The sequence below is a fragment of the Lolium perenne genome, chromosome 2 (assembly GCF_019359855.2).
Source record: "Lolium perenne isolate Kyuss_39 chromosome 2, Kyuss_2.0, whole genome shotgun sequence".
Lineage (NCBI taxonomy): Eukaryota > Viridiplantae > Streptophyta > Magnoliopsida > Poales > Poaceae > Lolium > Lolium perenne.
Genome location: NC_067245.2, coordinates 308,975,454 through 308,990,891, shown reverse-complemented (window position 1 = coordinate 308,990,891; position 15,438 = coordinate 308,975,454). Strand labels below are relative to the sequence as shown.

The 15,438-nt window shown below is 49.6% G+C and overlaps 1 protein-coding gene across 1 annotated transcript; it reads left to right on the top strand.

The window, feature by feature from the left end:
* The first annotated feature begins 12,769 nt into the window (after positions 1-12,769).
* Positions 12,770-15,172, top strand: LOC139835874 (uncharacterized). The gene is made up of 5 exons (XM_071825764.1): positions 12,770-12,931; positions 13,013-13,323; positions 13,398-13,978; positions 14,371-14,655; positions 14,751-15,172. Exons 1-5 carry the CDS (start codon positions 12,770-12,772, stop codon positions 15,170-15,172), a joined length of 1,761 nt encoding a protein of 586 aa, XP_071681865.1.
* Positions 15,173-15,438: the final 266 nt, after the last annotated feature.

The following is a 15,438-nucleotide window of genomic DNA, read 5'->3' as shown; positions in this document are numbered from 1 at the left end:
CCATTCGTTGACAACAACAAACACCTCTCAAAATTTTACTTTTATGCTCTCTATATGTTTTCAAAACCAAAGCTCTAGCACAAATATAGCAATCAATGCTTCCCTCTGCGAAGGGCCTTTTCTTCTACTTTTATTGTTGAGTCAGTTCACCTATTTCTCTCCACCTCAAGAAGCAAACACTTGTGTGAACTGTGCATTGATTCCTACATACTTGCATATTGCACTTGTTATATTACTTTGCATTGACAACTATCCATGAGATATACATGTTACAAGTTGAAAGCAACCGTTGAAACTTAATCTTCCTTTGTGTTGCTTCAATGCCTTTACTTTGAATTATTGCTTTATGAGTTAATTCTTATGCAAGACTTATTGATGCTTGTCTTGAAAGTACTATTCATGAAAAGTCTTTGCTATATGATTCAATTGTTTACTCATTGCATTACCATTGTTTTGATCGCTGCATTCATTACATGTGCTTACAATAGTATGATTAAGGTTACGATGGCATGTCACTCCAGAAATTATCTTTGTTATCGTTTACCTGCTCGGGACGAGCAGAAACTAAGCTTGGGGATGCTGATACGTCTCCGACGTATCGATAATTTCTTATGTTCCATGCCACATTATTGATGATATCTACATGTTTTATGCATACTTTATGTCATATTTATGCGTTTTCCGGAACTAACCTATTGACGAGATGCTGAAGTGCCAGTTCCTGTTTTCTGCTGTTTTTGGTTTCAGAAATCCTAGTAAGGAAATATTCTCGGAATTGGACGAAATCAACGCCCAGCATCTTAGAATCCCCGGAAGCATCCAGAACACCCGAGAGCCGCTAGAGGGGGGCCTCAGGGGCCCCAGATGACAGGGTGGCGCGGCCAGGGCCTGGGCCGCGCCCCCTATTGTGTCATCGCCTCGTCGACCCTCCGACTCCGCCTCTTCACCTATATAAAGGTCCCTGACCTAAAACATCGAGACGGAAAAGCCACGGTACGAGAAACCTTCCAGAGCCGCCGCCATCGCGAAGCCAAGATCTGGGGGACAGGAGTCTCTGTTCCGGCACGCCGCCGGGACGGGGAAGTGCCCCCGGAAGGATTCTCCATCGACACCACCGCCATCTTCATCACCGCTGTTGTCTCCCATGAGGAGGGAGTAGTTCTCCATCAAGGCTCGGGGCTGTACCGGTAGCTATGTGGTTAATCTCTCTCCCTATGTACTTCAATACAATAATCTCATGAGCTGCCTTACATGATTGAGATTCATATGATGATGCTTGTAATCTAGATGTCATTATGCTAGTCAAGTGGATTTTACTTATGTGATCTCCGGAGACTCCTTGTCCCACGTGTGTAAAGGTGACAGTGTGTGCACCGTGTGGGTCTCTTAGGCTATATTTCACAGAATACTTATTCACTGTTATGAAGAGCATAGTGAAGTGCTTATTTATATCCCTTTATGATTACAATGTATTTTGTATCACAATTCATCTATGTGCTACTCTAGTGATGTTATTAAAGTAGTTTATTCCTCCTGCACGGTGTAATGGTGACAGTGTGTGCATCGTGTAGTACTTGGCGTAGGCTATGATTGTGATCTCTTGTAGATTATGAAGTTAACTATTGCTATGATGGTATTGATGTGATCTATGCCTCCTTTCGTAGCGTGAAGGTGAAAGTGTGCATGCTATGTTAGTACTTGGTTTAGTTATGTTGATCTGTCATGCACTCTAAGGTTATTTAAATATGAACATCGAATATTGTGGAGCTTGTTAACTCCGGCATTGAGGGTTCGTGTAATCCTACACAGTTAGTGGTGTTCATCATCCAACAAGAGAGTGTAGAGTCTAGCATCTATCTATTTATTCTGTTATGTGATCAATGTTGAGAGTGTCCACTAGTGAAAGTATAATCCCTAGGCCTTGTTCCTCAATACTGCTATCGCTGCTTGTTTCTTTGTTCTCTGCATCATCTGTCTCCGCAATATTACCACCATCACCCACACGCCAGTCCTGGGCAGCAAAGCACTTTTCTGGCGCCGTTACTACTGCTCATACTTATTCATACCACCTGTATTTCACTATCTCTTCGCCGAACTAGTGCACCTATTAGGTGTGTTGGGGACACAAGAGACTTCTTGCTTTGTGGTTGCAGGGTTGCATGAGAGGGATATCTTTGACCTCTTCCTCCCTGAGTTCGATAAACCTTGGGTGATCCACTTAAGGGAAACTTGCTGCTGTTCTACAAACCTCTGCTCTTGGAGGCCCAACACTGTCTACAAGAATAGAAGCTCCCGTAGACATCATAACTCCATCCAACCAACGCAATGCATAGCCATAAAATTTTGAGGAAGCAAGCTTAACTTTCCTATCTTCAGTATAAGTATGTAAGCGCCATAACTTCTCAATCTTCAGCTCCCAAGTGAGGTATTCTTCCACATCAACACCTCCTTCAAATTTGGGTATCGAGAACTTTGGCTTACCCAATCCGTCTTCTTCCTCAAACCCACGATCATGGCGTCCGAGTTCAACAAAGCCACGACCACGGTTACCACGCCCAGCACCACGACCAACACCAGGTGCTTCATCTTGAAGCTCAGCATCTTCATCCTCATGGTGTTGTTGTTGGGTCAAATTCTCAACCGAGTGTCAAAGCTTGAATATTGCGCTGAATATCCGTCATTTGATCTTGCATAGCATTGACGGTCTCATTAGTAGCATCCAGCTTCTGGGACACCTCCTGAACGGTCCCCTTAAGTTCTTCATCCTGAGTGCGGAATTCACGTTGCATCTCATTACGAAGAGCTTCATACTCCCTCCATGTCATCACACCAGCGGCATCCTTGTTTTTTTGGTTAACAATTTTCTCATCACCAGAAGACATGGTTAGTAGGTTAGTGCACTAAAACAAATATATATGGTGGTACTCTCACAACTCACTCAAAACTGATAAGAAAAGGAAATCTTACCGCTCCAAAGTGAATTATTGTTGCTTACCACTTGTAGTGACAACTAGTGCAGAGATGTAGCGAAGCGAATATCAAGGGTATAAGAACAAATCACACGACAAAGCAGGATATATGTGGGGCTGTAGTAGGATACCTATTTGCACCAATAACAAGCTCTAGCGCTGACCGTAGACAACCAATGATACTCACACAAGGCGATAAATGTGGCAAGGCAACTATATGGATGAAAAGGTTGCAATGCACTCGAGAGACACTAGCAAAGTTCAATGAAGCGGGCACAAGATTGCTCAACTACAGGTGCAGAAAAGTAAACTAGGCCTTCACTTGATCTTACTAGCACTTCACTTTTTTCACTCTTTTTTTTGAATCACCTTTTCTTTTCCTCTATTTCTGTAGCTACAGTAAAAAAAATTGATTTTACGACTCTTCTCCTTGTAACACGGCCAACAGAAATTGCCAAAGCACCGAAAATCTAACGAGCAGCCTGTCGAGCGGTAAAACTAGTATCTTCTGGGGAAGTTCCTAGTCACTTATATCGAAAGGTTGTGTCTATGGTTGGGACAAGCACACTGTACGCTATGTGGACTCGGAGCAACAAAAACTGACTCTAGATGATAGCGGAAACCCAAGCCCTGACAATACTAGATGGAAGAAAAAGATACGCAAAAACAACTACGAAAATCAACTAAAAATCGAAATTAGTGCAATCTAAGGCTATGGCAAATCCTAACCCTAAATTTTTATGACTTTTTCTGGATAGGAAAACACTCACAACTCAACTATGGGGTGGATTGTGGATGGCTTACCGAGGAAACACTGAAATATGATACCAAGTTGATAAGGGGTGGCACAATCTTCTCAGTAAGCAACGGTGGTGATGATGATCACGGGATGAACACAGCGGAGATACACAATGATGAAGTGGATGATAACTTGTATGGCGCAATGAAGTCTCTCGATTGGTCCCTGTCGCCAATGCAACATCTCTCAACCCTGAAGATATTCGCACCTCCACACACTTGCGCACGTAGCCACCGACCATGAAGCGGTAAGTTGCAACCGTCTAATCCCCAATGGAACAGCAGATCACACAAGACCTTTCAGGAGTTTACACCAAATCAATGCAATATGGCGTAGAGATTCAATAGAGTTGCAAAGCAATCAACTATGAACTAGGGTTTATCTTAAACGTGGTCTAAACCTAATTTGGGGGCGTCCTAGGCAATTATATAGGGGTTCAGGACGACCTCAGGTCGAAAATTTACATATAAAACTGATCCAGATCGGATCTGGTCGAGACAGACTCGGAGTCGGCCGGTCATACGGCCGATCGATCGGGCCTGGGACCGGGCCATCCGGTTTCAACCGGGCCTGGCACCGGGTGGTGACCGAGCTAAGCGTCCGGGCTTACTGGATAGTTCCCGGTTGGCACAAGATGGGGATCCGGTCGGGCACCCGGTTGGACCGGGCCTGGGACCGGCCGCGCCGGCGTGGTGGCCGGTCTGACCGAGCCTGGCGCCGGCCTAGACTTCTTCTTCTCCCCTCGCGCATGTCTCCCTCTCGTCCCTCGCGCTTCCATAGGATGTCTTTATGTCCAGCTTCACGTCCAGCTTCTTGTCCAGCTGCTCCTCTCCTCCTCGTGCGATGTTTGCTCCTTCTTCATACCTGATCATACATAAGTAAAAGGAATTAGACAGTATAAAGTTCTCGTCGATCAAAGTATCACTTAGGAACAAGTTCACTTGTTGTTTGAGTAGCTTCGCACGAGCTCGTGTCATTAGCCCAATCCTGACTTTATTGGACTTGGGCTTCACAACAACATTTTTCTTCATCTTGCAATGATAGAGGTAGTAGTGTAGTAGGGATGTCCTCATCAAAGGTCATCGCGACGTTCTTGCTGGCGTCCGAAGGTGGGCTCTTGGATTCCGACAAAATGACCAGCTTGATCGACGACGGTGCAACGCCAGCAACGGTGTGGTTCTGTCCCCGGGCATTGCGGAGCTGTGTGGCCTCGACCGAGGCTGTCTTGTGAGGAGTGAGGCAACGGTGACGTCGCTCGTGGTGTCTGGCTAGGACATGGTAGGTTCGGTCGGTGGTGGCAAGGTTCAATGACACGAATCTGCAGAGGGGTGGCAGCGGCAGCCCGGCCGCAGCAACATGGCAACACGGCTAATGAGGCCTGATTGGGGCTTGGCAGGTTGTCGGGCCTGATCTTGGCCTAATCGGCCTTGCTACTGTGCGTCAGCACTGAGAGCATCGCAAGTGGCACGCGGACTGTCGTGTGCCCTGATGACTGTTGGTTATGGTGTCTTCCTACCTTGTCCAATCCGTCTGCGTTGCGGTGTGATGGTCAAGTCATGTGTTGGTCAAGTCAAGGTGGTATGCGCTGATGGCTCTACGGCGGGAAACGTGGTGGTGGTGGTGCTCTCACTCTTCGGTCATGGGGATGGCGTGGAGAGGATGATGGGGGATCTTGGTGTTGGCAGCACTTCGGCTTTGGCAGCTCTCAGATCATGGTTCGAAAAACCTAATGCGGGGGCAGCGGGTGGCTGAGTTCTCGGGTGTGGTGTGAGGATGCTTCCGGACGAAAGCTCAACACTTTGACCCGAGCGGTGGCAATGCCTGCGGGTGTCGTAACCCTCTTGGAGGGCGTCGTTGTAGACATCCCTCCCGCGATACGGCACCGGGTGAAAAACATTGCAGTCTCGACGGCGGCGGCGCAGTGTGTCGTTGCCCTTTTGGGGGCGTCGTCGTGGAGCCCTGACTCGACTAGGTCTCGTTTCAATATCTTAAGTGACACGTTTTGGTTTTTCGTGTTTTTTTTTTTACCTTTGATCTATTTTGTAGGAGGTTCTTCTCTCTACATTTTGTATCGGTTCGACCTTCCGATTTTACTCTTAAAACGGAACGATAAGCTTATTTTAAGAGGGAACTTTAGAGAAGGGAGTCCATAATGTAAGGGGCGCACCAAGTTCCCATGAAATTAGTGGGGTACTCGTTCAAGTGGTGGGGTAGCCTGGTCTGCTGTTCCACGGATGAGCCCAGCATGCCGCGTTTTCCACGCACCCAGGCACCCAGCCCTCGTTTCCGCCGTGGAACATTTTTTTCTATACGGATACGGTGTCGCGGGGCTCCACGCCAACTAGACAACCGACGGCCGCCGCAAGGTCACCCGTCACACGGAGATTCCCCTACGCTCGCGTTCAGTGCCGGTATCCCACCCATGCTACACCATCACCACGCTATAATACTCTGTAGCTCAACTTGCCGCTATGTCATCTCCCATTTCACTTCTTGCAGTATCTTCAGCCGCGGCCTCTAAAGCATTTAAAAAAAGATTTGAAACGCATTGAATAAAAGAAAAACGTTGCCAGCCGTATGCTCGAAAGACCTTTTCCATCCAGCACGACCCAATATGGTGTTCAGCATTTCGAGTCCGTCCCCGCTACACAGGGACGCTTCGGATACACCGGACATAGCGAAAAGCGATGCCAGGAGTCGCGGGTCCAACGCGTCAGCGACTCACGAACGGACGCTCAATCGTCGCCTACCTAGACGGTGCAGTTGCCGGGAAGGGGAATCGTCGTATTGGCAACCGCATCGATCGACGTGCGAACCACCGGAATGGAGCGCGGACACCACGGAAGAGCAACCGCCGCTCTCTTCGATATTTGCGCCGCCTTTCATCCGCGCTCAATTAGACCCCTACTGTGCGCTTTCCCCGATCTACAACCGGCCGCTATTCATCGAAAGCTCTTCTCTCTCACAATGAGCGGCCTCTCTCAGCTGCCATCAGACACTGACGGCGAGGGTAAGCCATCGGGATGGCGCCACTGGTGGGACAAAGATGCGACGCCTAGCAACGATGATTCCCCGCCGCCAGACAACGGCGAGAAATGGGGGCCGAGGAGGAGGTGGAGGAAGAAGAGGCTGAGGAGGCGGCGGCTCGGGCAAAAGCGAAGGCGAAGGCGCAGCCGGCGAGCACCATCGACGACGAGGAGAACACAAGTTCCTCCGACGTGTCGAACGACACCGCCTCTTCGGAAAAGGTGACGTGTAGGAAGCATCACCGTGAGGACGACGAGGCAGAGCCATTAAAGAAAAAGTAGTTTAAATTTTTATATGTAATTTGTTTATGTTTTTTGAAGTTTTTATATGTAAAATTTGTTTATGTTGCACCGCTTTAAATATTAGCAGCAATATTAGTACATGGTTCCTACACATTTCTTCTATCTAAAAATATAGTATTTAAAGTTATGGGGGCGCGTTTGGGGGTTGCGGCTGGGGAGCGATGTCCCCAAGCGCGGCACGAACGAAACATGTCCCCCAAACGATAAATTCGATGCCGTTTGGGAATGTTTTGGGGGACGCGGCTGAAGAAGCTCTTATATTTAGGCGAAATGTAGGCAATAAATATATTAGGTTCATTGAACTTGCAAGAAAAGCAATTTCTCGTTCTATACAATATGTCGAAAATTTATCTAAATTTATATGTATTTATACACTAAATAGTATGTACATGCATTTAAATTTTAATAAATCTCGGATATGTTTTATGGGTAGGAGGGAGAAGTATACATGTCATCTGGGCATACGTTTCATTGTTTTGTTTCACCAAGTAGTACTTTTTATGTTAATCCCAACCGAGCTGCAGGGACGCGTCTCACTGAATTGTTTAGGCACCTCACTACATCAAGTGTCGTGCCAAGACCTGATTAGAAAACGAAGCTGCGGAGCTCACTGCAAACGTCACATCTCCCGTCTCAGACAAGATGACAACCTAGCTGTTGGACGGCCAGGATTGTGTGCGACCGTTTGTAGTCCGCCGTGACCGGAAATGCGTCTGGCACCACCTACAGCGGCGTGACGCATAGTGATTGGGCCGTCCGCGGAGACGCAAACCTGGCCAAATATGCGCCAGGTTTGCGTCTCCGCGGACGCTCGGCCGTCGCGGAAATTGTCTGTGTTGGGTGCATCCGGGTGATACGTCTCCAACGTATCTATAATTTATGATGTTTCATGCTAGTTTTATGAAAAATCCTACATGTTTTGCTCACATTTTATAATGTTTTTATACGTTTTCCGGAACTAACCTATTAACAAGATGCCGAAGTGCCAGTTCCTGTTTTCTGCTGTTTTTGGTTCCAGAAAGGCTGTTCGGGCAATATTCTCGGAATTCGACGAAACAAAGACCAAACATCATAATTCACCGAGACGGACCAGGACACCGAAGGGGAGTCAGAGGGGAGGCCTGGGGCCCCCAGACCATAGGCCGGCGCGGCCTGGAAGGGGGGCGCGCCGCCCTATGGGGTGGGACCCCCAAGCGCCCTCCTGCGCCGCCTCTTCGCCTATATAAGCCCTTTCGACCTAAAACGCGATACGAATTGACGAAACTCCAGAAAGACTCCAGGGGCACCGCCGCCATCGCGAAACTCCAATTCGGGGGACAGAATCTCTGTTCCGGCACCCTGCCGGGACGGGGAAGTGCCCCCGGAAGCCATCTCCATCGACGCCACCGCCTCCATCATGCTCCGTGAGTAGTTCCCCCATGGACTACGGGTTCTAGCTGTAGCTAGCTGGTACTCTCTCTCTCTCCCATGTACTTCAATACAATGATCTCATGAGCTGCCTTACATGATTGAGATTCATCTGATGTAATCGGTGTTGTGTTTGTTGGGATCCGATGGATTGTTACATTATGATTAGTCTATCTATAAAGTTTGTGAAGTTATTGTTGCTGCAATCTTGTTGTGTTTAATGCTTGTCACTAGTGCATGAGTGGCATGATCTTAGATTTAAGCTCTATATGTATTGCTTAGATTGTATCTACAAGTTGTTTGCACATATTGCTGTCCGGAACCCGAGGCCCTAAAGTGACAGAAATTGGGAAACCGGAGGGGAAGGGTGTGGTATGAGGATCACATGTTTTCACCAAGTGTTAATGTTTTGCTCCGGTGCTCTATTAAAAGGAGTACCTTAATTGCCAGTAGATTTCCTTGAGGCCCGGCTGCCACCGGCTGGTAGGACAAAAGATGTTATGCAAATTTCTCATTGCGAGCACGTATAACTATATATGGAAAACATGCCTACATAATTAATAATCTTGATGTTCTGTCTTAATGCTATTTCAATCCTATCAATTGCCCAACTGTAATTTGTTCACCCAACACTTGTATTGGAGACTTACCACTAGTGTAGATAGCTTGGAACCCCGGTCCATCATTCATCATCATATACTCGTTCTATATGACATTGGAAGTAGTATCAACTATTTTCTGGTGCCATTGCCTCTGTGTTACTGTTACTGCTGCTGAGTTACTGTTGCTATTGCTCTCATATTACTGCTACTTTCACATCACCCCTGTTACTAGTGTTTTTTCAGGTGCAGCTGAATTGATAACTCAGTTGTTAAGGCTTATAAGTATTCTTTACCTCCCCTTGTGTCGAATCAATAAATTTGGGTTTTACTTCCCTCGAAGACTGTTGCGATCCCCTATACTTGTGGGTTATCACCGGGCCCGGTCGGCAGTGAGAAGGTAAGCAAAAGATTTTTTCATTACTATTGATTGGCCAAAAGGACCATCTTTACAGAGATGGTTAGTCGAGTTAACCTAAAACTACAACGGCCGTACCTACTCCCTGTCGCGCGGCCTACACCAGCCTCGGTTGCTCGCAGTCGCGCGGCCTACTACTGGCCGCCGAAAGGGCTGGCGCCGTCGTTGAAGCGGGAGCGCTTCGCGCACGCCGGCGAATGGACATCTCGTCCTGCCGCCTGCGCCGTTTGAGGGCCTCGGCCAGGGAGCTGTCCCACAGGGCCTCCGCCTGGGCGAACGCTGATACGCGTACAACAGCGTCCGTTGGGAACCCCAAGAGGAAGGTGTGATGCGTACAGCGGCAAGTTTTCCCTCAGTAAGAAACCAAGGTTTATCGAACCAGTAGGAGCCAAGAAGCACGTTGAAGGTTGATGGCGGCGAGATGTAGTGCGGCGCAACACCAGGGATTCCGGCGCCAACGTGGAACCTGCACAACACAGCCAAAGTACTTTGCCCCAACGAAACAGTGAGGTTGTCAATCTCACCGGCTTGCTGTAACAAAGGATTAGATGTATAGTGTGGATGATGATTGTTTGCAGAGAACAGTAGAACAAGTATTGCAGTAGATTGTATTCGATGTAAAAGAATGGACCGGGGTCCACAGTTCACTAGAGGTGTCTCTCCCATAAGATAAATAGCATGTTGGGTGAACAAATTACAGTTGGGCAACTGACAAATAGAGAGGGCATGACAATGCACATACATGATATGATGAGTATTGTGAGATTTAATTGGGCATTACGACAAAGTACATAGACCGCTATCCAGCATGCATCTATGCCTAAAAAGTCCACCTTCAGTGTCGTTGCCTAATCGACGGTACCTCGGAGGAGGGATCCTCACGAGGGGGAGAAGAAGTAGGGGCCATAGGGCGGAGTGCTCACGGGACGGTGGTACGCGAGTTACCCAGCTTCGGAACACCTGCACGATGACAGGGCCTACTGCTTGTCCGTATTATCTGGGCGCTTTCGCGTTGTTACAATGAGTTGTGGTTGTGCCTCTAGGGCTCCCGGGATCCGGCTTATAAAGGCGCACGGATCTAGGGTTTACATGGAGAGTCCTAGCCGGATTACAGATAGCCTAGCTACGGTACAATATCTTGCCGTGCACGTCACGGATCCGCCTTCCATACACGTCGTACTGGATCCGGGTTCCTCATGGGCCTCCCTGGATCCGGGTCACTCCTAGGTCGGTACGGATCCGGCCTGCTGATCCTGGGCTGGACTTCTTCCTTCATGATCAACAGCAACTGGGCCGCCCGATGGGCCACATGCCTCATCACCATCTGTGGGCCACCCGGGCTTGCCGGATCTAGGCACTGTCGATGGTACACCTATGAAGTATACCCACAACAGTAGCCCCCAGAGTTCTCCGAGTTTCCCCTGCAGTCTCCGTCTTGCTGGTCCATCATGATCTCCGGCAAACGTTGGTAACGCGGAGAAACTTGAAGAGCTCCAACTTTGCATTTTCTTCTTTTTCCAACTTATAGCCGGAAAATGCTCCCATCCCGAGGACTTCATCCATCGACGTTCCAAAGAACATTTCCGGGTTACTCTCGCTTGAACGAAAGCCAATCTTATCTTCACAGAATCACCCGGAATCTTAAAAGACTCTAACGGTTTCGGAAATCCTTCATCTTCAGATCATGCTTAACAACGGAAGTTCCGTATTTCCCGCGCACAACTTCCTCATTTCCCGCGCTAAAGTTTCGCAGATGCAAATCTTCAGCCGGAATTTTCGGGAGTGCATGGTTAAGTTACCTCCACGTCGTTTTACCGCATTTGACCTAAACACGTGTCATCCATCCAACGGCGCGACCGTTCAGTTTCCACCGTTGGATCCGGATCCCGAATCTCCGAGCGGCCTATAAATACACCGCGGCCCGGTAAAAATTCATTCTTTACACCCCTCTCACCACATCGTCTTCCTCCTCGCGCCGCGCCGCCCGCCAGATCTTGATTCCGGCGAACTTCGCCCCGGTGAACTTCGAGTGCCGCCGAACCAAGGCTTCCCTCGCTCCAAGATTCTCACGTTTGAACGGGAAACTTGCTCCGCCGCCGATTCGTGGTCACGCGAGCCGATTTCCTTCAAGTTCGGCGACCTCATCTTCCGCCGGAGCTCCGTCGCACCACCGCGCCATTAGCGGTAAGTACGCCGGACTTGTAGAAGACAACCTAGTGTAGAAGATAGGCTTAGTGATCCGGGTACTCAGACACTTTGTATGGGTGCAGCCGGAAGCATGCCACTCGAATCGTCACTTTGCACTGGTAGCTCTTCGAGTAGCCCGGATCCCAACCAAATAGAACCCATATGCCCGGATCCTATATCATTCCTGCCACCGTATGTTTCCGACATCAGACTAGCTCAACCTTTTTCCGCATCTTCCAAAGACCGCTCCAAGCCGGATCCCTACCCTCCAAGAGCTCCAAGAAGAACTCGAGGGACAAGCTCGGATGGCAGCAAAGGTGCAGGAGGCGGAAAACAAGAGGGCGTCCAAGGCCCGGATCCGTGAAGGAGAACGAGGTCAATGGTGGCCTTGCGCAACCACCGACGTGGAGCTTAGAGAGCTCCAGAACGAGGGAATGATCTCCACACACTGGAGTTTCGTTCGTGACTCCGACGCCCCCAAGCCAGAAGCCGGAGAAGTTGTCATGACCAAGGCTTGGGTGGAACGCGGTCTTTCACTCCCTTGTTCGGAATTTTTCCTCTCCATCCTCAACACATACGGGCTCCAGCCCCACAACATTTGCCCCAATTCATACCTTCTCTTGTCCAACTTCGTGACTCTCTGCGAAGGACATCTTGGGATCCGGCCAGATGTCAAGTTGTGGCAATTCTTTTTCCGAGTGAAGAAAGAAACTAAGGACAAAGCAATGGTGAACTGCGGAAGCATGACGTTTATGCTCCGCCCTAATCGTATGTATCCTCCCCATGATTCACACGAGTCCGTCCGGTACTGGAACGCCGGATGGTTCTACGAGAAGAATGTTCCTGTTCCGGATGTCCACGAAGGCCTTCCCCAGTTCGTCAACGAACCTCCGGAAGAACTTGCAAGCTGGAGCTTCGTCCCTCCACTCGCCCTGACTCCAACCTTGGAGAAAGCTGCGCGGAGAATCTCCTGGCTAGTCCACGACGGACTTACCGGAGCCCAGCTTACACTTAGCTGGTTTTCCCGGAGAATCCAGCCCCTTCGCTACAACGCGCGGTTGATGTGCTCTTACACCGGGGCGGACGATCTTCTCCGGGTTACCCGCCATGATCTTCCGGCTGATTCTCTGAAGAGAAGGATCAAGACGCTGGTGAAGATTCCGAGGGGCCAACAGGTCCCGGAACTTTTCAAAGATATGTACACGAACGATCAGTGTCCTCCGGTAAGCTTTGTTCTTTCCGATGCTTCAAACTTCACAAGTTTTTTGATGTTTAACTCTAACTTTTGTTCATTTTCCTTCCAGCTCAACACTTTGGCGGAGGAAAACTTCCGCACCATCATTCGCGTCCCCGTCACCGGCGACACGGCGGAGGAGGCTCCGGAAGACGACGAGGAGGAAGAGGACCAGGCACCCCGCAAGGCGGCCCCTCGACCTACAAAGCGTCCCCGCGCCAAAGCTTCCGGCTCTGAAGCCGGAGCTAGCGGCGAGGCCTCCGCCAAGAAGCCGAAGACGACAAAACCACCTCCGCTAGACTCAAGGAAAGCGGAGCGTGCGCGTCTAAGAATGCTCTCGACAGCTGGCCAGGGCACACGCCCCATCATCCCCGGCGCCCCGTAAGTTTCCGAGCATGATGCAATTTTAACTTAGCGAAATTATCTCTTGTCTAAACCCTTTCACTTGTTTGCAGGAATCCGAAAACCGCTGCCACGCGGACCACCAGCCAGGAGCCCATCACAAAATACATGAAGAAATCTCCGGCTGTTGGTCCCTCTACTCCAGTTCCACCAAGCGTCTCCCACCCAACTCCCCAACCGTCGCCCCCTCAGGCTGATCCATCTCCCCCACCTGCCGCAAACACTCCACCGGAAATAATTCCGGTTAGCAGCGGGCATGCGGGCGAAGAAGATCCTAAGGCCAAAGGCCCTGCCCAAGAAGAGGCGGAAAAACAAGGCCAAGGAGAGGTTGAAGTAACTTCTTCCGAGAAAGCTGGAGAGGGCGCTGGCGACATGGTCGTTTTTCCGAAGAACTTTGGAGATCCGGCTGACACCACTTCCACCCCCAAGGCGTATGCCACTAAGTTTTTCAACAAGCTGACTGAAGCGGAGAAGTGGGAGCTTGAACAAGACCTGCTCAACGCCATGCTGAACAACGCCTGGGGGAAGCCTGATTCCAGGACATCGGAAATCCAGGACTTCAAGAAAAACGTTGGTCAGTTCTGCGATCAACTTATCTGCAAGCAAAAGGTACTCCCCAGTAGCCCCCAAGCATGTAGGCGGAAACTCAAAAAGTAGTTAGCGCTTAGATGCTTAGAGAAAGATTACTTCCGGGAAAGTTTTTTTAGAATGGACCAGTAGCCCCCAAGCATTATGGCGGAAAAGTTCCGGCAATGATGCTTTAAAAGAAACCACTGCTACAGGCGGAATTTTTACTCCTGCACCGTTTAAATTTTACAGGAACAGCAGGCGCTGCACTACGAGCTGCACAAGAACATTGCCCTGCAGCGCCGCGTTACTCTGAGTCAGGCGGAAAATATCCGGACCCTGAAGGATGAGAATGCGGAACTGGCTAAACAACTGGCGGACGCCCAAGGTTGGTTTCCGCCTTCTTCGTCATTAACCAAATTCCGACTTCAAATTTGCTATTAACTTATGCCATTATAGGCGCATCCTCCTCCCTTGCAACAGCTTCGACTGAACTTGAGAACCTGCGCTCCTCGTACCAAGAGTTGGAGACGAAGCTAAAGGAAGCGGAACTTAAGAGGGAGCAGGCCGAAAAACAACTGGCGGAGAAAAACTCCGAGCATATCAGGGAGAAGGGCGAGCTGGAACTGAAAAAGAATGCTGACAGCGAGACCATCAGGAGGCAGCAAAAAGAGCTCAATGGACTCCGGAAATTTATGGAGACGGCGGAGCAACACTGGGACTTGCTCAATGAGAACATCTTGGGTATGATATCGGAACCTTGCCAAGATATTTGCTCCGATTGTTTTTTACTTTGCGCTCAAATTGCGTGCTTACATCCTGATTATCTTTGTATGCAGAGCCGCTTGGGTACCCGGAACAGCGCCGGAATTTGTTCCCACGGGACGACCTTCTGCAACTCGCGGGCGATGACTGCAAGGATCTCATCTCCGCCTCCCGCAAAATATGCTATAACTTGAACATCAAGAGGAGCCGCACTTGCGACGTGCGCAAGCTTATTGGTAAGATGGATGTTTTGCCGGAGCTGGTGACGGATCTGCAAGCATCTTCAGCCCGAGGCGCAGCTGCAATGGCCTTGACCATGTGCCTAGCACATACTCCGGGTCTTGATCTTGATGAAGTGACCACGGGCGTTCCTCCGGATGCGGATGTCGGCGCGCTGCTGGATGCAGTGAGCGGCTACGACACCCGTATCGCGCGCAGGATCCCAAGCACGAGGAATTCTACGACAAGGTCGTCCTCGCTGCCGACGAGCCCTTAGAAGCGGAACTTCGTAAGGAACTCGACGCCAAGGCGCGACTGCGGAATCCGGAGCCCGGTTTACTGGACCAGCTCCAAGGATGCTCCCCAAGAGGAACCCAAGACCAGCACCTTGCTGCCTCTCGAAGAAAAGAAAGTGAAGAAGACGTGTCTTCTCCGGCCGAAGGCGCCAAGGAACAAGATCCAGAGGGCAAGACTTCTCCGGCTAAGGGGGAGTGAAAACTTTTATTCTGCGGGAAAAACAATGCATCATTTTGGCCCCGGCGA

Excerpts from the sequence above, each read along its gene's own strand:
- LOC139835874 (XM_071825764.1), top strand. The coding sequence starts at position 12,770 with ATGTGCTCTTACACCGGGGCGGACGATCTTCTCCGGGTTACCCGCCAT. Across the intron at positions 12,932-13,012 it reads CGAACGATCAGTGTCCTCCG|CTCAACACTTTGGCGGAGGA; the intron begins GTAAGCTTTGTT and ends TTTTCCTTCCAG. Across the intron at positions 13,979-14,370 it reads CCCCAGTAGCCCCCAAGCAT|GCGCATCCTCCTCCCTTGCA; the intron begins GTAGGCGGAAAC and ends ATGCCATTATAG.